Source organism: Ranitomeya variabilis, chromosome 4 (assembly GCF_051348905.1).
Source record: "Ranitomeya variabilis isolate aRanVar5 chromosome 4, aRanVar5.hap1, whole genome shotgun sequence".
Taxonomy (NCBI): domain Eukaryota; kingdom Metazoa; phylum Chordata; class Amphibia; order Anura; family Dendrobatidae; genus Ranitomeya; species Ranitomeya variabilis.
In genome coordinates, this window is record NC_135235.1 from 74,301,568 (window position 1) to 74,324,866 (window position 23,299).

The window sequence follows — 23,299 nt, forward strand, 5'->3', positions numbered from 1 at the left end:
ATTAGTAGTGTGGAATATGCAAAAAAAAGGGGGATATGACATGGTTTACTGTATGTAAACCATGTCTCATATCCTGTCGGGTTTGGGAAGGAGAAATTAAAAGCCGGCAATTGAATTAGCGGCTTTTATGCTATCTTGCGCTGCATTAAATATAAATATACATATATAGGTGTCTCACTGACATATATATATGTATATATACCTATTCTATGTGTATATATCTAGTCTATTCTAACCTGTCAGTGTGATTTTACTGTACACTGCGCTGAATTGCCGACTTTTCAAAGGACACCGGTGCGTACAAATCGGACAGTAATACGGATGTCATACGGATGATGCGATTATAAAAAACGGATGATGCGATTAAAAATCGCATTGTACTCGCATGACACTCGCATGAAAATCGCATACGTTCCATCCGTTTTTTCGGTCCAGATTACGGACCGTTTTTTATCTCGCAAGTGGAAAGGGACCCTAATAGTAGCTCTCCCTTTACTACTTCCATCTTCGGATGAACTGGTCACAGCCTGGATTTCTGTGGCACAGGTCCCAGCCATTTCTCACCTGCAAGAAATCATAGAGAAGACATGAAGAGTGGGCTCCGTATTACCACTTTATCATTGAGGTTACGCTACGTTCACATTTGCGTTGTGCGCCGCAGCGTCGGCGACGCAACGCACAACGCAGGAACAACGCAGGCACAACGCTGCGTTTTGCGACGCATGCGTTCTCTTTTTGAACGCAAAAAAAATGCATCATGCTGCATTCTCTGCGCCATGCCGCTTGCCCCAAAAAGGACGCATGCGTCCCAAAACGCAACGCAACGCATGTCCATGTGCCCCCATGTTAAATATAGGGGCACATGACGCATGCGGCGACGCTGCAGCGCACAACGCAAATGTGAACGTAGCATTACATGTCAGGTCAACATGTGATCACTAGAGCATAAAAAAAACAAAAAAACCTAAAGCCACCGATTCATCAAGACTGGCAATTTTCTCTTGGCTGGGGTGGGGGTGGCATAGTGGAGTCAAACGCTTCTGATTCCTGAAGAAGTACATGCCTTTTCATGAATCTGGAGCATCTGACAAGCACCATGCATAATGTTTCTTATTAGTAAAAATGTTTTTCAACTGTGGATTTGCAAAAACATTTTTTTTTTACTGAAGTGCATGTATTTTGTGCTATACTTTTTTGGAATTGGGTTCCATTAAAAATTTTGCTTGCGTTTGCTTGCTATAGCCTATGTGTTGACACCAGCAACTGCTGACTGCAAATGAGTTAACTAAGTACTAGACAAGCTTGTTCTGACAGGAAGCGTGTAACTCTTAGGCTGGGGTCACACATGGCGTAAGACAATACGCCACGTATTATACGTCCGTACTACGGCCGTAATATGGAGAAATGTTCCCAAAATATTGATCCGTAGTCAGGGTGTGTCAGCGTATTTTGCGCATGGCATCCTCCGTATGTAATCCATATGGCATCCGTACTGCGAGATTTTCGCGCAGGCTTGCAAAACCGACATCTAATGGATTTATGTGCTCAAATGTTCATTAAAACATATATACAGTATATATATATATATATATATATATATATATATATATGTCATTGAGACACATATATATATATATTCTGTATTTAGATTTCATTCAGCGCGATATCTGTGAAAAGCCGGTAATTCAATTGCCGGCTTTGCATTTCTCCTGCACAAACCCGACAGGATATGAGACATGATTACATACAGTAAACCATCTCATATCCCCTTTTTTTTGGCATATTCCACACTACTAATGTTAGTAGTGTGTATGTGCAAAATTTCAGCGCTGTAGCTGCTGAAATAAAGGGTTAAATGGCGGAAAAAATTGGCGTGGGCTCCCGCGCAATTTTCTCCGCCAGAATGGTAAAGCCAGTGACTGAGGGCAGATATTAATAGCCAGGAGAGGGTCCATGGTTATTGGCCCCCCCGTGGCTAAAAACATCTGCCCCCAGCCACCCCAGAAAAGGCACATCTGGAAGATGCGCCTATTCTGGCACTTGGCCACTCTCTTCCCACTCCCTGTAGCGGTGGGATATGGGGTAATGAAGGGTTAATGCCACCTTGCTATTGTAAGGTGACATTAAGCCAGATTAATAATGGAGAGGCGTCAATTATGACACCTATCCATTATTAATCCAATTGTAGGAAAGGGTTAAAAAACACACACACACATGATTAAAAAGGATTTTAATGAAATAAACACAGCGGTTGTTGTAATAATTTATTGTTCTCGCAATCCATTTGCAAACCCTCGCTTGGCAAAATAATAAACGCACAAGATACATACCTTCTGATGTCAGATCATGTCCCACGAAGTAATCCATATGAAGGGGTTAACTAATATTACAGGCAGAGCTGCGATAAACCACTCGCTCGTGCCTGTAATCCCCCGGGTGCTGAAAGGAAAGCAGAGTGATCTATACTTTCAGTCGCGGTGAGGCGCCCTCTGGTGGATGTTCTCATGAACTGCAGCCTGGGAACTTTTTCCCACGCTCCAGGTCATATGAGGACATCCACCAGGGGGCGCATCACCGCGACTGAAGGAAATGTAGGTCAATGACCTACATTTCATTCATTCGCTGGGGATTACAGGCACGGAGCACAGCTGCATTAGCAGGGCTCCTGCCTGTAATATTAGTTAACCCCTTCAGATGGATTACATCGTTGGACGTGATCTGACATCAGAAGGTATGTATTTTGTGCGTTTATTGTTTTGCCAAGCGAGGGTGTTGCTGATGGATTGCGAGAACAATAAATTATTACAACAACCGCTGTGTTTATTTCATTAAAATCCTTTTTAATCATGTGTGTGTGTTTTTTTTAACCCTTTCCTACAATTGGATTAATAATGGATAGGTGTCATAATTGACGCCTCTCCATTATTAATCTGGCTTAATGTCACCTTCCAATAGCAAGGTGGCATTAACCCTTCATTACCCCATATCCCACCGCTACAGGGAGTGGGAAGAGAGTGGCCAAGTGCCAGAATAGGCGCATCTTCCAGATGTGCCTTTTCTGGGGTGGCCGGGGGCAGATGTTTTTAGCCACGGGGGGGCCAATAACCATGGACCCTCTCCTGGCTATTAATATCTGCCCTCAGTCACTGGCTTTACCACTCTGGCGGAGAAAATTGCGCGGGAGCCCACGCCAATTTTTTCCGCCATTTAACCCTTTATTTTAGCAGCTACAGCGCTGAAATTTTGCACATACACACTACTAACATTAGTAGTGTGGAATATGCAAAAAAAAGGGGGATATGAGATGGTTTACTGTATGTAATCATGTCTCATATCCTGTCGGGTTTGTGCAGGAGAAGGAAAAAGCCGGCAATTGAATTACCGACTTTTCACTAACACCGCTGCGTATTTCTCGCAAGTCACACTGCTGGTCCGTGTGGAATCCGTATTTTTCTCGCCCCCATAGACTTTCATTGGCGTATTATTTGCGCAGTACGCTGACAAACGCAGCATGCTGCGATTTGGTACGGCCGTAGAAAGCCGTATAATACTGAACCGTAATATACGGCTAATAGGAGCAGCCCCATTGAGAAGCATTGTGCCGTATGTAATGCGAGTTTTACGGACGTAGTTTATGCGCTCTTACGTACGTAAAACACGCATGTGTGACCCCAGCCTTATTGTTTTTTTTTTTATGGAGATCCTCTCAGCTGATTTATGATCCCCAGCAACTTAAGGTCATTCGATTTTCATGTATAAGTCCCATTTGTGTTTTTCACACATAGCACTTGTACCTGTGAAAGTTTATGAGGGCCATTTACACATCTGATTTTTTTTTTTCCTTGGACAGAGTAGTCCGCGGAAAATATTGGAGACAAGTCCGATTGTGATCCAAGAGACAGATCAAAATCAGCAATGCAAGTCAATGGGTCCATTAAAAAAAGAAAAATCGGACTGCAATCAGATGATATCGGGGTGAAGTCCCATTTTCTTGGACTGTCAGAATGGAGAAGGTGGAGACTTTTTTTAAATTTCTCCATGTACGGGAAAATTGGATGACCCTCATACCACATTCTGATCAGAATAATCTCGTATGTAGAAAAATTGGATGTCTGAATGAGACCTAAATGTGGTTTATAATCATAGTACATTGGCAGAGTTCAGCAATTAGAGCAGGGGTGGGAAACCTCAGGCCCCAGGGCCATTTTCGGCCCTCGATGACCTTTTATCAGGCCCCTGAGCAGATTCTCAGAGACCGCACTGTTGGGCAGGGAGGTCTATTTTGATTACAATCATCTCAGTAATTTCTTCTTGCTCTGCTAGCACACACACACACATTGTTCACTACTGAACACTGAAGGGCATGCAATGAAAGATTACATCGTGACACCAGTGCCAGAGTCAGGATGTACTTTGTGGGCAGAGTTAGTACGGCCCCTGAAGGATGGTATAAATATCCAAATGGCCTTTGGCAGAAAAAAAAGATTCCCCACCCCTGAATTAGAGACTGGAGTTACAAACTCCACATCAGAACGAACTCACTGACTGATTTTTTTGCCAACTCATTTTGCAGCCAGCAATGAGCAGGGAAACCAAAGAGCTTGTAAAAATTAAATGGTGCAAACATATTTAATGAAAATCAATTGCAAATATTATTTTTAATTAAAATTACATGCTTTTAATTTAAAAAAGAAAATTTCCCCGACGGTGTCCATATCCTTTGTGTTTACTTTCATTATACATTTTGTAAAAAGCTGTTTTTCAAGAATGGAACAGACTCGTCACTAGATCTGGACCAAAGCTGCTGGTGACAAGTAACAACATATAAATGTACAGAATCTATTAGTCTATTCTCAGATTAACCGCAGCATACAAAGTAAAAATCAAGAAATGCAGGCCCCTATTCATCAAGGCAGGTCTTGATGAGGGATTATGGTGGAGTCAGATGCTGCAGATCCATGAAGCAGTGCGTGCCTCTTCTTAAATCCGAAGTGGCTGACGACTGGCGTGCGCCACACCAAAAACCTTACTCCAGTCCATTTTGGTGGAGCTTGGTGGAACTGGAGTGAAAACTCAAAAAGTGACAGAATTTTTGGTAAAATTGCTTTGATGTATTGTGGCCTTAATCTTTGCCTAAATACTAACCCAACAGATGAGCTAGAAGCTCAAACCGGTCAGATCCAAAAAACAACTCCGGCTTTCCATCTATATGAGCCACTATGGAGGGCATTCCGAAAACCTGCACAGCAATACAAAATAAAGACAGTAAATCAATGAGAAGCAATAGTAAATCAACAGCTAGTAAATCTGATTGAAGTGCACATATGGTCTGTTTGCAGGGGCCGACCTGGAACACTAAGCCACCGATGATCAGCTGCTTGTTTATTGATCGGCGGACGTTTAGAAGCCTCTTTATACAAGCAGACCCCAATTGAAATACACATTAAATGGTCTGCAATAGAAAAGAGGAAAAAAAGGTATATAATGCTCATTATTACCCCATATTCCAAGGCTTTATCTGTTGTTTCCTTGAGCTTGTTCTTTATTTCAGGTGTTGTGATTGTAGTCAGTAATTTTTTCGCCAGGTCTTCAGCCATCCCAGCTTTCTTAGCAGCCTAAACAAAGTTAGGAAAAAAATGGTCTATGAAAAAGAACCTACAAGGTAGTCATCAAGGGAACTCATAATTGACCCATAAAGAGACTAGGTGTTTGCTTTGAAGGTGTAAAACATGTCACCCGGTAAGGTCCTAGAAAAAAAAAATGATAGCATACAGGAATCTGGTCCATTTTACAGACCAGAGCAGTGCATACAATAGAAGGCAGCCATTGAATCCTGGCCTAAATCGCTTTTTTGCTTTACTTTGAACTCGCGTTAAGACAAAAGGAATGGTACGGAGGACACATCTGAATTTCCGTATTATGGCATCTGATAGTGTATAGTACCATCATGAAAGCTGGCAGTCGCACGCTGCGGTAAAACATCGATAATAAAGCCTTTTCTCACCTGCACTATACTCTCCGGAGTTGTAATGTCTTTATCCTGTAAGAAAGAAACCAGACTGAAGAAACAATGTATAGGATGCCATAATAACACATTCAGCTCTGGCAAAAATTAAGAGACCACCACATCAAACCCCTGTCATGGGCAGCCCAATCTCCAGACCTGAACCCCAATGAAAACCTCTGGAATGTAATCAAGTGTATGATGGATAGTCACAAGCCAACAAACAAAGAAGAAATGCTTACATTTTTGTACCAGGAGCAGTGTGACAGACTGGTGGAGAGCATGCCAAGACGCATGAAAGCTGGGATTAAAAATCATGGTTATTCCACAAAATATTGATTTCTGATCTCTTCCTGAGTTAAAACATTAGTATTGTTGCTTCTAAATGATTATGAACTTGTTTTCTTTCCATTATTTGAGGTCTGAAAGCACAGGGTTTTTTTTTAATTATTTTAACCATTTCTCCTTTTCAGAAAAAAAATACTAAATTTTTTGTTTGGAAATTCAAAGGCATGTTGACAGTAGTTTATAGAATAAAAGAGCAATTTACATTTTACTCAAAAATATACCTATAAAGAGAAAAATCAGACAAACTGAACATTTTGCAGTGCTCTTAATTTTTGCCAGAGCTGTATAATACCACATGCTGTGCAGGAAACAAAAAAATGCAATCACATGGATTGAAAATAGATTATTCTATTTTCAATGCATTCAATATGGTTAAAGATTTTGAAAAAAAAAAACTTTGTTTTTCTACCAGGCAGAACAGCATAGTGTACAACAATATTTTGCTTCTACAAAAAAAAAAAATATATATAGTTTCCTGACCATACAGCTGGTGATAATCGATAAGTTGATGTTATCTGATTAACCCCTTCATGACCTTGGGATTTTTCGTTTTTCAGTGTTCGTTTTTCACTCCCCTCCTTCCCAGAGCCATAACTTTTTTATTTTTCCGTCAATTTGCCCACGTGAGGGCTTATTTTTTGCGGGACGAGTTGTACTTTTGAACAACATCATTGGTTTTAGCATGTTGTGTACTAGAAAACGGGAAAAAAATTCCAAGTGCAGTGAAATTGCAAAAAAAGTGCAGTCCTGCACTTGTTTTTTGGTTGGCTTTTTTGCTAGGTTCACTAAATGCTAAAACTGACCTGCCATTATGATTCTCCAGGTCAGTACGAGTTCATAGACACCTAACATGACATCACAGTGATCAAAATGTACAGGGAACGAATCTGCCGGCCGGCAGATTCGGCGGGCGCACTGCGCATGCGCCCACCATTTTCCAAGATGCCGGCGCCCATGCGAGAAGACCGAGGACACCGGGAGGGACACCGGGACTAGGTAAGTATGGGGGGATGCGATCGGACAGCGGGGGGGGGGGGCGGAGGGGAGGACGGGGGAGGGTCGGAGGGGAGAGGAAGGCGCTTAGGACAGGACGGAGGGGTAGGGAACACTGACGGCGGCTACAGATCGCTGCCGTCAGTCGGTGGGGGGGCCAGATCGGGGTCTCCAGCCATGGCAGAGGCTATTGCAGCATCGGTCATGGCTGGATTGTAATATTTCACCAATTTTCATAGGTGAAATATTACAGATTGCTCTGATTGGCTTTTCACTTTCAACAGCCAATCAGAGCGATCGTAGCCACGGGGGGGGCGAAGCCACCCCCCCCTGGGCTGAAGTACCACTCCCCCTGTTCCTGTAGGTCGGGTGAAATTGGAGTTAACCCTTTCACCCGGCCTGCAGGAACGCGATCATTCTGTGACACAGCATATGCGTCACAGGTCAGATTGGCACCGACTTTCATGACGCATACGCTGTGTCACAGGTCGGGAAGGGGTTAAAGACCATGAAATGTTAATGGAAACATTCCTGTTCCTTTCCTTTTGTAATAAAAACGATCTGAAATAAAAAGTATCATAAACGAAGCATAAAAGTAAAGTAAACAGTGACCAATGAACAGAATATTCTTACACGTAATGTAATACAGACCTCAGACCAGATTCGCAGCCACAACTGCCGGGAGACCTCCTCGAGGAACTGTGGATGCGACATCTGAACAGCTGTCAGAAACCGCATGGCTGTAATGCTCCCTGTAAAACAGACAAATATTTCAAAGAGCTGAACTGTGCAAGAAAGGAAATAACAGTCTATGAAATGGAATAGAAGCCGAATGTTGTAAAAGCTTAATACTGAAAGGTAGGAAGGGGCAGAGCTGATAGAGCAGATTATGTCAGTGTCTGAAGCAGCAGACGTACGTGTTAGGGCTGTCCCACATGTCCAGATAATTCCGGTACCGGAATAAATCGGTACCGGAGTTATCCGTGTCCGTGTGCCTGGGAACTCACGTAGGCCATACGTGCGGCACACGTGTGCCGCCCGTATGGCGAGTGGGTACCACACGGAGCGTGTGGTACCCACGCGTGTGGTCCCCTGCATCTGGTGCTGAAGCCGCGATTCATATGTTCCCTGCAGCAGCGTTTGCTGCAGAGAAAATATGAAGAATAGTGTTTAAAATAAAGATCTATGTGTCCGCCGCCCCCCCACCCCCTGTGCGCCCCCCCGCTGTTCAGAAAATACTTACCTGCCTCCCTCGCTGCTTCCTGGTCTGGCCGCGGCTTCTAGTGTATGCGGTCACGTGGGCCCGATCATTTACAGTCATGAATATGTGGCTCCACCTCCCATAGGGGCGGAGCCGACTATTCATGATTGTAAATGATCGGCCCCACGTGACCGCATACAGTGGAAGCCGCGGCCAGACCAGGAAGGAGCAACAGCCAACGAGGGAGCGGGTAAGTATTTTCTGAACAGCGGGGGGGCGCACAGGGGGTGGGGTGGCAGCGGACACTTAGATCTTTATTTTAAACACTATTATTCATATTTTCTCTGCAGCAAACGCTGCTGCAGGGAACATATGAATCGCGGCTTCAGCACCAGTGGGGGGGACAGCGCTTACTGTAGTGCTGTCTCCTGCACGCACACGGACCCCAGACGGAGAATGTCCGTGTGAGGTCCGTGTTTTACACGGACCCATTGACTCTATTGGGTCCGTGTAATCCGTGCGCTCCCACGAACACTGACATGTCTCCGTGTTTGGCACACGGAGACACGGTCCGCAAAAATCAATGACATCTGAACAGATGCATTGATTTGTATGGGTCTACGTGTGTCAGTGTCTCCGGTACGTGAGGAAACTGTCACCTCACGTACCGGAGCCACTGACGTGTGAAACCGGCCTTAGGTGAAGGAGTTACACAGACTTTACAGCAACAAAATAATAAGAATTTTGTAATAAATTATTTAGGAAGTTGCTTAATTTTGTAAAAAAAAAAAAAAAGCTAGAACCTAGATCAAGAGATCCTCAGAATATCAGACCTCTAGTGCATGCTCTATTCATTGTCTAAGGCACTGAGGGAGATAGCTTGGTAAAATGGTTACGTTTTTCAGGCAGTCTCACAGGCCATGAGCACACGATGAGCATTTAGTGATTTTTTTACCTCAGTATTTACAAGCCAAAACCAGGAGTGGGTGAAAAATGCAGAAGTGGTGACGTCCAATTTGTTGTTCTTCTTTAGGGTATGTGCACACATTCAAGATTTTTCGCTTTTTTTCCGTGTTTTTTCGCGATAAAAACGCATTAAAAAACGCATACATATGCATCCTATCATTTAGAATGCATTCCGCAATATTTGTGCACGATGCGTTTTTTCCACGAAAAAAATGCATTGCGGTAAAAAAAAGCAGCATGTTCATTAATTTTGCGGATTTTTAGCGTTTTTCCCGCTATTTAATGCATTGGGAAAGCTCCAGAAAAAAAAGGCGAAAAAACCGCGTAAATACCGCGCAAAAAACGCATGCGGATTTCTGGCAAAAATGTCCATTTTTTGTCAGGAAATTTCTGCAAGAAATCCTGAACGTGTGCACATAGCCTTAATTAGATTTCGGTGCACAAGGATATACAATGGATCTTCTCCTCGCTATCTGTGATTCCCCGCCCCCTCCACGTGCCTCTGGTCTATGAATAAGTGCTCACTGCTGAAACAGGAGAGGTCGGTCATTCAATGTCCGGAGGCAGTCGGAGGGGCCCGGGAATCACAGATAGGGAGGAGAAGACCCAGTGTACAGTCCAGACCCTGTGTACCAAAATCTAATTAGCAGAACATGTCAAATGGTGATTAACGTCTTCAGGCCCAAACTGGTTTTCCCCTACCTGACTCGGCCAAATTTTACAACTCTGGCCAGTGTGACTTTAGATGCTAAGAACTCTGAAAGACTTCAACATATCCAACGGAATCTGAGAATGTTTTTTCAAGGCATATTGTACTTTATGTTACTGGTAAATTTAGGCAAATTTTTGCATTTATTTGTGAAACTATAGGAATTTGGGCAAAAATTTAGAAATTTTTGCAATTTTCAAACTTTCAATTTTTATATCCTTAAATCATTTACTCATGCTGTACAAAATAATAAATAACATTTCCCACATGTCTACTTTACATCGGCATTATTTTTGAACTGCAATTTGTTTTGTTAGGAAGTTAGAAGGGTTAAAGTTTATCATCAATTTGTCATTTTTTTTCCAACAAAATTTACAAAACTTTTTTTTAGGGACCGCATCATGTTTCAAGTGACATTGACTAGGCTATGTGTGACAGAAAATACCCAAAACTGACATCATTTTAAAAACTGCACTCCTCAAAGTGCTGAAAAACATCTAATATATAATTGCCTAAAATACTACTTCCTGCAATTTGTGCCAACTTCCGTGGCTTTGTCCGGAGCTAATGTCCGGAGCTAATGTCCGGAGCTAATGTCCGGAGCTAATGTCCGGAGATAAGTGACGTCACCAGTGTCCTACACCCAGGCAGAGCACAGGGGCCCCAGGCAGCATATGGGGCCCCAGGCAGAGCACAGTGGCCCCAGGCAGAGCACAGGGGCCCCAGGCAGCATATGGGGCCCCAGGCAGAGCACAGTGGTCCCAGGCAGAGCACAGGGGCCCCAGGCAGCCTATGGGGCCCCAGGCAGAGCACAGTGGCCCCAGGCAGAGCACAGGGGCCCCAGGCAGCATATGGGGCCCCAGGCAGAGCACAGGGGCCCCAGGCAGCATATGGGGCCCCAGGCAGAGCACAGTGGCCCCAGGCAGAGCACAGGGGCCCCAGGCAGAACATGGGGCCCCAGGCAGAGCACAGGGGCCCCAGGCATAGCACAGGGGCCCCAGGCAGCATATGGGGCCCCAGGCAGAGCACAGGGGCCCCAGGCAGAGCACAGGGGCCCCAGGCAGCATATGGGGCCCCAGGCAGAGCACAGGGGCCCCAGGCAGAGCACAGTGGCCCCAGGCAGAGCACAGGGGCCCCAGGCAGAACATGGGGCCCCAGGCAGAGCACAGGGGCCCCAGGTAGAGCACAGGGGCCCCAGGCAGCATATGGGGCCCCAGGCAGAGCACAGGGGCCCCAGGCAGCATATGGGGCCCCAGGCAGAGCACAGTGGCCCCAGGCAGCATATGGGGCCCCAGGCAGAGCACAGTGTTCCCAGGCAGAGCACAGGGGCCCCAGGCAGAGCACAGTGGCCCCAGGCAGAACATGGGGCCCCAGGCAGAGCACAGTGGCCCCAGGCAGAGCACAGGGGCCCCAGGCAGCATATGGGGCCCCAGGCAGAGCACAGGGGCCCCAGGCAGCATATGGGGCCCCAGGCAGAGCACAGGGGCCCCAGGCAGCTTATAGGGCCCCAGGCAGAGCACAGTGGCCCCAGGCAGAACATGGGGCCCCAGGCAGAGCACAGGGGCCCCAGGCAGAGCACACACCAAATCGGAGGCCGAGGGGCCCCGCCAACCAAATCGGAGGCCGAGGGGCCCCGCCCACCAAAGCGGAGGCCGAGGGGCCCCGCCCACCACATCGGAGGCCGAGGGGCCCCGACCACCACATCGGAGGCCGAGGGGCCCCGACCACCACATCGGAGGCCGAGGGGCCCCGACCACCACATCGGAGGCCGAGGGGCCCCGACCACCACATCGGAGGCCGAGGGGCCCGACCACCACATCGGAGGCCGAGGGGCCCCGCCCACCAAATTGGAGGCCGAGGGTCCCCGCCCACCAAATCGGAGGCCGAGGGGCCCCGCCTACCAAATCGGAGGCCGGGAGTCCCCGCCCTCCAAATCGGAGGCCGAAGGGCCCCGCCCACCACATCGGAGGCCGAGGGGCCCCGCCCACCAAATCGAAAGCCGAGGGTCCCCGCCCACCAAATCGGAGGCCGAGGGGCCCCGCCCACCAAATCGAAGGCCGAGGGTCCCCGCCCACCAAATCGGAGGATAAGGGGCCCCGCCTACCAAATCAGAGGCCGAGGGGCCCCACCAACCAAATCGGAGGCCGAGGAGCCCCGCCCACCAAATCGAAGGCCGAGCGGCCCCGCCCACCAAAGCGGAGGCAGAGGGACCCCGCCCACCAAATCGGAGGCCGTGGGGCTCCGCCAACCAAATCGGAGGCCGAGGGTCCCCGCCCACCAAATTATTCTTACATTTGAATAAATAAAGTGTATATGGATTCTAGACTCCCGATTCTTTAGAATCGGGCTGCCATCTAGTATTCAATGAGTTTATTAACCCTTTAAGCAGTTGATAGCTTTAGTTCCTATGTGCAAGGAAAAAATGAACATATTAATTTTCCCACCAAAATGTTCAATGTTCACTTAACCCTAAATTTTGCATTTTTACAAGGGTAACAGGAAAAAATGTTAAACTTTATCTAAAGGTTTGGTGAGCACCTTGAACCCATAGGTGCTTCACATAAATTTATAACATTGAGCCATGAAAATTAAAAATTATATTTTTCCCACAAAAATGTTGCTTTAGTCCCTACATTTTTCGTTTTCAAAAGGGTAACATGAGAAAATTGACCGTAGGAGGGAAGAGAAGGAGCACCAGTTGACTTTTGGAGCGTAAAATTGGCTGGATTAAATAGTGGATGTCAAGTAACATTTGCAGAGCCCCTGATGTGCCTAAATAATGTAAACCCCCCAAAAGTTATCCAATTTTGCAAACTACACAATACATTTATCTAGAGGTGTGCTAAGCACCTTGAATCCACAAGTGCTTCACAAAATTTATTAAAGTTGAGCTGTGAAAATAAAATAAAAAATCACATTGTTCCAACTAAAATGTTGCTTTAGCATCAAATTGTTCATTTTCACAAGGCTATATGTGGTCAGAAACTACTTTTCAGGCACAGTGAAAATCTCAGAAGGGAAGGAGCGCCATATTGCAGTACAGATTTGGCTGGAATGGTTTGAGGGTGCCATGTCACAATGGCAGAGCCCCTGAGGTGCCAGCACAGCAGAAATCCCCATAAATGAACCCATTTTACAAATTATACCCTTCAATTAATTAATCTAGGTGTGCAGTGAGCATACTGACACTGACACCACAGGTGTGTCACAACATTTTATACTATTGGGCGGTGTAGAAAAAATAATTACATATTTAACAGTAAACTGCTGTTTTAGCAACAAGTTTTTATTTTTCAAAAAGGGAAACAGAAGAAAATTAACCACTTAATTTGTTATGCAGTTTCTCTGGAGTTCGCCAATAATTCATATGTTGTCAGAAACTACATTCCAGGCGCACTGCAAAGCTCAGAAGAGAAGAAGTGCTATATTGAAATCCAGATTTTGCTGGAATGGTTCGCAGGAGCCATGTCACATTGGCAGAGCCTCTGAGGTGCCAAAACAGTAGAACCCTCCATGAGTGACCCCATTTTACAAACTGCACCCCTCTGTAAATACATGTAGTGGTGCAGTGAGAATATTGACATCACGAGTGTGTCACAGAATTTTATGCCATTAGGTGGTGAAAAACTAATAATTACATTTTTATTGCTAAAAAAACTGTATTTTTCCCACCCACATTTTTTTCATTTTCACAAGGAAAAATGGGTGAAAAAAGGTCCCAAAATTTGTTACACAATTTCTCTTGGCAATACTCCATAAGGCTGTACAGTACTGTGTGGCACTAAGGTAAGGCTTGGGAGGGAAGGAGCGCTATGTGTCTTTTGCGGCACAGATTTTTCTGGAATAGTTTGTGCACTACATTTGCAGGGCCCCTGATGTGCCTAAACAGTGGAAACACCATTTTTGATGAAAAAGCATAGTTTTTTGCTACATTTTTTATGGTGTTCACTGAAGGGGTTAACTAGTGTGACAGTTTTATAGATCATGTAGTTCAGGGTGCGGCGATAGTAAATATGAAGACTCTTTGTTTTTACATAATTATTGGTATATTTAATTTTTACTTTATTTTGGGATTTTTTTTTTTATATTTTTTAATTTTTTTTTGTTTACATTTTATTCCCTTTTTCTTAGTCCCTCTAAGAGACTTTAAATTCTATTACTCTAAATGCTGGCATAAAGAATTGTAAAGCATTATACCTGTCAGTTTACACTGACAGAAGCCTCTTAGACCATGCTGCGGGCACAGTTTAACAGGCACCCATAGCTGACAGTTCAGAATGTAGTCATGTGACCTCCTGCTGTAATGGCAACCATCAGGCCCCCGAGATGACTTCACGATCGGGCAGATTGGTTGGAGAGGGAGCCCCCTCCCTCGCCCAGCCTTTAGATTATTAAATAGCCAGGTATCATCTATCACTTAAGCGCACAGCTTCTATGCCCGCACGATCAATAGGGATGAGGGCCATGTATACCAGGATAGGGATGAGAGGGCCATGCAACCAGGATAGGGATAAGGGGGCCATGCAAACCAGGATGTTAATGAGGGGGCCAAGTATGCCTGGATTTTGCACATATACAGTGCTTTGCGAAAGTATTCGGCCCCCTGGAACTTTTCAACCTTTTCCCACATATCATGCTTCAAACATAAAGATACCAAATCTAAATTTTTGGTGAAGAATCAACAACAAGTGGAACACAATTGTGAAGTTGAACGAAATTTATTGGTTATTTTAAATTTTTGAGGAAATTCAGAAACTGTAATATTATTTGGCTCCTTTAACTTAATACTTTGTTGCGCCACCTTTTCCTGTGATTACAGCTGCAAGTCGCTTGGGGTATGCCTCTATCAATTTTGTACATCGAGCGACTGAAATTCTTGCCCATTCTTCCTTGGCAAACAGCTCAAGCTCAGTGAGGTTTGAAGGAGATCGTTTGTGAACAGCAGTTTTTAGCTCTTTCCACAGATTCTCGATTGAATTGAGGTCTGGACTTTGACTTGGCCATTCTAACACCTGGATACGTTTATCTGTGAACCATTCCATTGTAGATTTTGCTTTATGTTTGGGATCATTGTCTTGTTGGAAGACAAATCACTGTCCCAATCTCAGGTCTTTTGCAGACTCCAACAGGTTTTCTTCAAGAATGGTCCTGTATTTGGCTCCATCCATCTTCCCATCAATTTTAGCCATCTTCCCTGTCCCTGCTGAAGAAAATCAGGCACAAACCATGATGCTGCCACCACCATGTTTGACAGTGGGGATGGTGTGTTCAGGGTGATGAGCTGTGTTGCCTTTACACCAAACATATCGATAGGCATTGTTGCCAAAAAGTTTGATTTTGGTTTCATCTGACCAGAGCACCTTCTTCCACATGTTTGGTGTGTCTCCCAGGTGGCTTGTTGCAAACTTTAAACAACACTTTTTATGGTTATCTTTGAGAAATGGCTTTCTTCTTGCCACTCTTCCATAAAGGCTAGATTTGTGCAGTGTACTACTGACTGTTGTCCTATGGACAGACATTCCCACCTCAGCTGTAGATCTCTGCAGTTCATCCAGAGTGATCATGGGCCTCTTGGCTGCATCTCTGATCAGTCTTTTCCTTGTTTGAGATGAAAGTTTAGAGGGACAGCCGGGTCTTGGTAGATTTGCAGTGGTATGATACTCCTTCCATTTCAATATGATCGCTTGCACAGTGCTCCTTGGGATGTTTAAAGTTTTGGAAATCATTTTGTATCCAAATCCAGCTTTAAACTTCTCCACAACAATATCACAGACCTGCCTGTTGTGTTCCTTGGTCTTCATGATGTTCTCTGTGCTTCAAACAGAACCCTGAGACTATCACAGAGCAGGTGCATTTATACGGAGACTTGATTACACACAGGTGGATTATATTTATCATCATTAGGCATGTAGGACAACATTGGATCATTCAGAGATCCACAATGAACTTCTGGAGTGAGTTTGCTGCACTGAAAGTAAAGGGGCCAAATAATATTGCACGCCCCACTTTTTCGTTTTTGAATTTCCACAAAAATTTAAAATAACCAATAAATTTCATTCAACTTCACAATTGTGTTCCACTTGTTGTTGATTCTTCACCAAAAATTTACATTTTGTATCTTTATGGTTGAAGCATGATATGTGAGAAAAGGTTGAAAAGTTCCAGGGGGCCGAATACTTTCGCAAGGCAATGTATATACCAAGATGGGAAATATTAGTTAAGAATTGACCACATTTTTGCTTAAATTTTTTTCTATTTTCCTCCTCTAAAACCTAGGTCATCTTATGGTCCAGTGTGTCTTATAGTCTGAAAAATATTGCATTTATATTAGATAATGTAAGTTCTAACAGAATACAAAAATGTGATGTATAAATGTATCCAAAAGCTGTGTGATACTGCCTCATTTTGCATTACATAATTTATTCCCCATACTTCTTACGAATAAAGCAAATACTAACCTTTCTTAATGACAACTTCAAAGAAATCACTTGGGTGTCTTAAAGGAACCTGATAAAACTGAGTCAGCCGTTCCACATCCTTTGTCATGTAGGCGCCTCTCTTTGGAACCATGGCAGGCGGTGAGTTACCTATAGATAAATGAGAGTCATTTCTGATCTTTCAGGAATATGTCACCTACGGTATATTGTATTTTTTTTTAATTTAATTTTCTTCATATGGACAGTAGACAGCAATAGACTGACTCTTACTCATTGACTTCCATGGGACAGTTTTGTAAGCATTCTTTGAATTTTTACTGAGGCCTTTGTGCAGGGAGTGGGGAAGAATAGCCGTGACCATCACATCACCTATTGTGAATGGTGGATCCTGCGTTAAGGTCTCTATACACATTAGATTAAAATCTACAGAATCTGCTTATATTGGCAGGGACAACCAGCAAAATAATGTGTATTCTGCAGGTGAAGATAAGGCAGTTTGAACTCAAGCTCCAGATCCTTTTTCAGTTTTCCCACCAAAAATATTAGAACGGAAGTTGGGATAGTTTTGGATGAGAGTTTGGCCAACACCTTGGCCGGTGTTACGGTATATGTCATTGTAATCCTGCCTATCATGATAATGACATGACCACTTAGAAGTGACCTATACAAAACAGCAAGTGTCAGCCTGATATGAGGCTCACTAGAAACTAGACCGAGCAAATTGAAATCCTCCAAAGGATAATATAAATCAGGTTAATCTTATTAAGAAATCACATTGAAACCATGTCAGACAAAAAGTATACAATGACAATTTAGAGAACTGTGGAGGAGACATGAAGGTAGGCAAAGGAGGGAATAGGAGTCAAAATGTGACTTAAGGGGGCAGGGCAAAAAAGATCACTGCAGAGTAAATACAGGCAGCACCAAGTTGGTGGGCAATGCAACTAGATGGAGTGTATAGCCTATCTACCAGTAATGCATGATGCCATAAAAACTATACCCCTTTGAAAAAGCAGGTATGCGAAACACGCGTCAGGTGCCACAAGGAGGGCATCAGTGGTATTGACTCAATAATGCCTACCACTATGTCTTTTACAAGTAAAATGCCTCTTTTCGTCCCTCTAGATGGTAAAATTGAGTCCTTGAAAATATTAATGCCCTACGCAAGTGCCCACATTTCGGCCCTTAGAAAGTAACAATGCCCTGAGTAGGCCAATTTTACAGACACAATATCCTGAGTGGCCCTATAACAAATGCTTCTTAAGTGCTAACTTAAAAGGGGTTGTCCACTACTATAACAATTTCTTCTTCATCTAAATGTTTGGCCCCCCATAAAATAATTAAGCTTATACTCACCTCCCGTGCATTCGCCATTCCAGCAATGTCAGCACTCGTGGTCCCGGGGCTCTCGTGCGGTTGTTGAGACACATGACGCCAGCGTCCAATCAGCACTGGCGTTTCTGTTCCAGTCTTCAGACAAATTGAACATGAAGAGGAAGTCTGGGCTACAGCTGTGTTGTGAATTCCGTCTGGGCTCCCTCTGGTGGCCTTTAGCGATACTGCGGGTCTGGAGCTGGGCTCAGCTGCCTCATTTCCTGCTATGCTGGTTCCTATTTAACTCCACCTGGACCTTTACTTGTTGCCTGCTGTCGTTGTATTCAGTACTGGTTCTGACCTCTCCTGGATTTCCCTGGTGACCTGTCTCTTTCTGAGAAGCTAAGTCTTGCTAGTTCTTTTTGCTCATTGTTTCCTTGAAAATGTTTCTCAGTATATGATTTGTTTAGTCCAGCTTGCTTGTGTGTGATTTTTCGCTTGCTGGTGGCTCTGGGGTGCAGAGTGCGCCCCTCGCATCGTGGGTCGGTGTGGGGGTTCTTGTACTTTCTGCGTGGATAGTTTTTGGTGGTTTTTGTACCGACCGCACAGATTCCTTGCTGTTTTCTGTCTGTTTGGTGTTAGCGGGCCTCATTTGCTTAAACCTGTTTTTCATTCCTACGTTTGTGTTTTCCCCTTTACTCACCGTTATTGTTTGTGGGGGGCTGTCTAAGCTTTCGGGGTTATTTCTCTGGGGCAGGTGAGGCTTGCTTTCTCTCTGGGGGTGGCCGGTTTCTTGGGCTGTGGAGAGGCGTCTAGGTTTTTAGGTAACGCTCCACGGCTGCCTTTGGTGTGTGTGGATGGGATCAGGATTGCGGTCGGTATAGTTCCCACATCCCCGGAGCTTGTCCAACTATTCAGGTTTACCTATCAGGTCAGTTTGGTGATCCTACCACCGGATCATAACAGTACAGCAGGCCAGTAAAGAGTTAATGCATTGCAAAAGAGGGATAAGAGAAATCCTGAGCTCATTTTTTTTTTTTTCCTCTGCAGTGTGTCTAGCCTCTCTCCTCCCCTTAATCTCTGGGTGGTTCAGAATTCAGCTGCAGCTATGGACCTTCAGAGTCTGTCTTCTAGTGTGGATCATCTCACTGCTAGAGTACAAGACATTCAGGATTATGTAGTTCACAGTCCTATGTCAGAGCCTAAGATACCTATTCCTGAGCTGTTCTCCGGAGACAGATCTAGGTTTTTGAACTTTAAAAATAATTGCAAATTATTCCTTTCTCTGAGACCTCTTTCCTCTGGTGATCCGGTTCAGCAAGTTAAAATTATTATTTCTTTGTTGCGTGGTGACCCTCAAGATTGGGCATTCTCTCTGGCGCCAGGAGATCCTGCATTGCAAAATGTGGATGCGTTTTTTCTGGCGCTTGGAGTGCTTTATGAGGAACCTAATCTGGTAGACCAAGCAGAAAATGTTTTGCTGGCTCTCTCCCAGGGTCAGGATGAAGCAGAGGTTTACTGTCAGAAGTTTAGGAAATGGTCTGTGCTCACTCAATGGAATGAGTGTGCCCTGGCAGCGATTTTCAGAAAGGGTCTTTCTGAAGCCATTAAGGATGTTATGGCGGGGTTTCCCACACCTACGGGTCTGAATGAGTCAATGTCTTTGGCCATTCAGATTGATCGGCGTTTGCGGGAGCGCAAACCAGTGCACCATCTGGCGGTATTTTCTGAGCAGAAGCCTGAGTCTATGCAATGTGACAGGATTCTGACCAGAATTGAACGGCAAAATCACAGACGTCAGAATGGGTTGTGCTTTTACTGTGGTGATTCTGCTCATGTTATCTCAGATTGTTCTAAGCGCACAAAAAACTTCGCTAAGTCTGTCACCATTGGTACTGTGCAACCTAAATTCATTTTGTCTGTTACTTTAATTTGCTCTCTGTCATCCTACTCAGTTATGGCTTTTGTGGATTCAGATGCCGCCCTGAATTTGATGGATTTGTCCTTTGCCAGGCGCTGTGGTTTTATCTTGAAGCCTTTGCAATTCCCTATTCCACTAAAGGGAATTGATGCCACGCCATTGGCCAAGAATAAACCTCAGTACTGGGCTCAAATGACCATGTGCATGACTCCTGCACATCAGGAGGTCATTCGCTTTCTTGTGTTACATAATTTGCATGATGTTGTCGTGTTAGGTCTGCCATGGCTGCTGGCTCATAATCCAGTCCTGGATTGGAAAGCAATGTCTGTGTCAAGTTGGGGTTGCCAGGGGATTCATGGCGATGCTCCTTTGGTGTCAATTGCTTCTTCTACTCCTTCTGAAGTCCCTGAATTTTTGTCGGACTACCAGGATGCATTTGATGAGCCCAAGTCCAGTGCCCTACCTCCTCATAGGGATTGTGATTGCGCCATAAATTTGATTCCTGGCAGTAAGTTCCCTAAGGGACGACTTTTTAATTTGTCTGCACCAGAACATGCCGCTATGCGGAGTTATATCAAGGAGTCTTTGGAGAAGGGGCATATTCGCCTGTCCTCGTCCTCTTTGGGTGCGGGGTTCTTTTTTGTGGCCAAGAAGGATGGTTCTCTGAGACCCTGTATAGATTATCGCCTTCTAAATAACATCACGGTCAAATTTCAGTATCCTTTGCCACTGTTGTCCGATCTGTTTGCTCGGATTAGGGGGGCCAGTTGGTTCACCAAGATAGATCTTCGTGGAGCGTATAATCTTGTGCGTATAAAGCAGGGCGATGAATGGAAAACAGCATTTAATACGCCCGAAGGCCATTTTGAGTACTTGGTGATGCCTTTTGGGCTTTCTAATGCCCCTTCTGTGTTCCAGTCCTTCATGCACGACATCTTCCGAGAGTATCTGGATAGGTTTATGATTGTGTACCTGGATGATATTTTGGTCTTTTCTGATGATTGGGAATCTCATGTGAAGCAGGTCAGGATGGTATTTCAGGTCCTGCGAGCCAATGCCTTGTTTGTGAAGGGCTCTAAATGTCTCTACGGAGTCCAGAAGGTTTCCTTTTTGGGCTTTATTTTTTCTCCTTCTACCATTGAGATGGATCCAGTCAAGGTCCAGGCTATTCATGACTGGACTCAACCTACATCGGTAAAAAGTCTTCAGAAGTTCTTGGGTTTTGCTATTTTTACCATCGCTTCATCACTAATTTTTCCAGTGTGGTTAAGCCTTTGACGGATTTGACCAAGAAGGGTTCTGATGTGACGAATTGGTCTCCTGCGGCCGTGGAGGCCTTTCAGGAGCTCAAACATCGGTTCTCTTCGGCTCCTGTCTTGCGTCAGCCGGATGTCTCTCTGCCCTTCCAGGTCGAGGTTGATGCTTCTGAGATTGGAGCAGGGGCTGTCTTGTCACAGAGAAGCTCTGATGGCTCTGTGATGAGGCCATGTGCTTTCTTTTCAAGAAAGTTTTCGCCTGCCGAGCGGAATTATGATGTTGGTAATCAGGAGTTGTTGGCAATGAAGTGGGCATTTGAGGAGTGGCAACATTGGCTTGAGGGAGCCAAACATCGTGTGGTGGTCTTGACGGATCACAAGAATTTGACTTATCTCGAGTTTGCTAAACGGCTAAATCCTAGACCGGCTCAATGGTCGCTGTTTTTCTCCCGTTTCGATTTCGTGGTTTCATACCTTCCGGGTTCGAAGAACGTGAAGGCTGATGCTCTTTCTAGGAGCTTTGTGCCTGACTCTCCAGGAGTTTCTGAACCGGCTGGTGTCCTCAGAGAAGGGGTGATTTTGTCTGCCATCTCCCCTGATTTACGACGGGTACTGCAGGAATTTCAGGCCAATAGACCTGATCGTTGTCCACCGGAGAGACTGTTTGTCCCGGATAGATGGACCAGTAGAGTCATTTCCGAGGTTCATTCTTCGGTGTTGGCGGGTCACCCTGGGATTTTTGGTACCAGGGATTTGGTGGCTAGGTCCTTTTGGTGGCCTTCCTTGTCGCGGGATGTGCGTTCCTTTGTGCAGTCCTGTGGGATTTGTGCTCGGGCCAAGCCTTGCTGTTCTCGTGCCAGTGGTTTGCTTTTGCCTTTGCCTGTCCCGAAGAGGCCCTGGACGCATATTTCCATGGATTTTATTTCGGATCTTCCAGTCTCTCAGAAGATGTCTGTTATCTGGGTGGTTTGTGATCGTTTTTCTAAAATGGTCCATTTGGTGCCCTTGCCTAAGCTGCCTTCCTCCTCCGATTTGGTTCCACTGTTTTTTCAGAATGTGGTTCGTTTGCATGGTATTCCTGAGAATATTGTGTCTGACAGAGGATCCCAGTTTGTGTCCAGATTTTGGCGGTCCTTTTGTGCTAAGATGGGCATTGAATTATCTTTTTCATCGGCCTTCCATCCTCAGACGAATGGCCAAACCGAACGTACTAATCAGACCTTGGAGACTTATCTGAGATGTTTTGTTTCTGCTGATCAGGATGATTGGGTGACTTTTTTGCCATTGGCTGAGTTCGCCCTCAATAATCGGGCTAGTTCTGCTACTTTGGTTTCACCTTTTTTTTGCAATTCTGGTTTTCATCCTCGTTTTTCCTCAGGTCAGGTTGAGCCTTCTGACTGTCCTGGGGTGGATTCTGTGGTGGATAGGTTGCAGCAGATTTGGAACCACGTGGTGGACAATTTGACGTTGTCCCAAGAGAAGGCTCAGCGCTTTGCTAACCGCCGTCGCTGTTTGGGTCCCCGACTTCCTGTGGGGGATTTGGTAGGGTTGTCTTCTCGTTATGTTCCGATGAAGGTTTCCTCTCCTAAGTTCAAGCCTCGTTTCATCAGTCCTTATAAGATTTTGGAAATCCTCAACCCTGTGTCATTTCGTTTGGACCTCCCAGCATCATTTGCCATTCACAATGTGTTCCATAGGTCATTGTTGCGGAGATATGTGGTGCCTGTTGTTCCTTCTGTTGATCCTCCTGCTCCAGTCTTGGTCGAGGGAGAATTGGAGTATGTGGTGGAGAAGATCTTGGATTCTCGTGTTTCGAGACGAAGGCTTCAGTACTTAGTTAAAGGGAAGGGCTATGGTCAGGAGGATAATTCCTGGGTTGTCGCCTCTGATGTCCATGCGGCCGATTTGGTTCGTGCCTTTCATTCGGCTCGTCCTGATCGGCCTGGGGGCTCTGGTGAGGGTTCGGTGACCCCTCCTCAAGGGGGGGTACTGTTGTGAATTCCGTCTGGGCTCCCTCTGGTGGCCTTTAGCGATACTGCGGGTCTGGAGCTGGGCTCAGCTGCCTCATTTCCTGCTATGCTGGTTCCTATTTAACTCCACCTGGACCTTTACTTGTTGCCTGCTGTCGTTGTATTCAGTACTGGTTCTGA

The 23,299-nt window shown here is 45.2% G+C and overlaps 1 protein-coding gene across 1 annotated transcript in view; it reads right to left on the minus strand.

The window, feature by feature from the left end:
* LOC143769830 (glutathione S-transferase kappa 1-like) overlaps nt 1–23,299 on the minus strand; it is a 29,955-nt gene that overhangs the window by 2,206 nt on the left and 4,450 nt on the right. Inside the window, exons 3-8 of the mRNA XM_077258761.1 lie at nt 16,680–16,808; nt 7,997–8,097; nt 6,005–6,040; nt 5,499–5,615; nt 5,146–5,239; nt 476–564 (exon numbers count right to left, since the gene is read on the minus strand). Coding sequence (XP_077114876.1) covers nt 521–564; nt 5,146–5,239; nt 5,499–5,615; nt 6,005–6,040; nt 7,997–8,097; nt 16,680–16,808 — 521 coding nt within the window. The 3' untranslated portion in view covers nt 476–520. The remainder of the gene's footprint in view (nt 1–475; nt 565–5,145; nt 5,240–5,498; nt 5,616–6,004; nt 6,041–7,996; nt 8,098–16,679; nt 16,809–23,299) is intronic.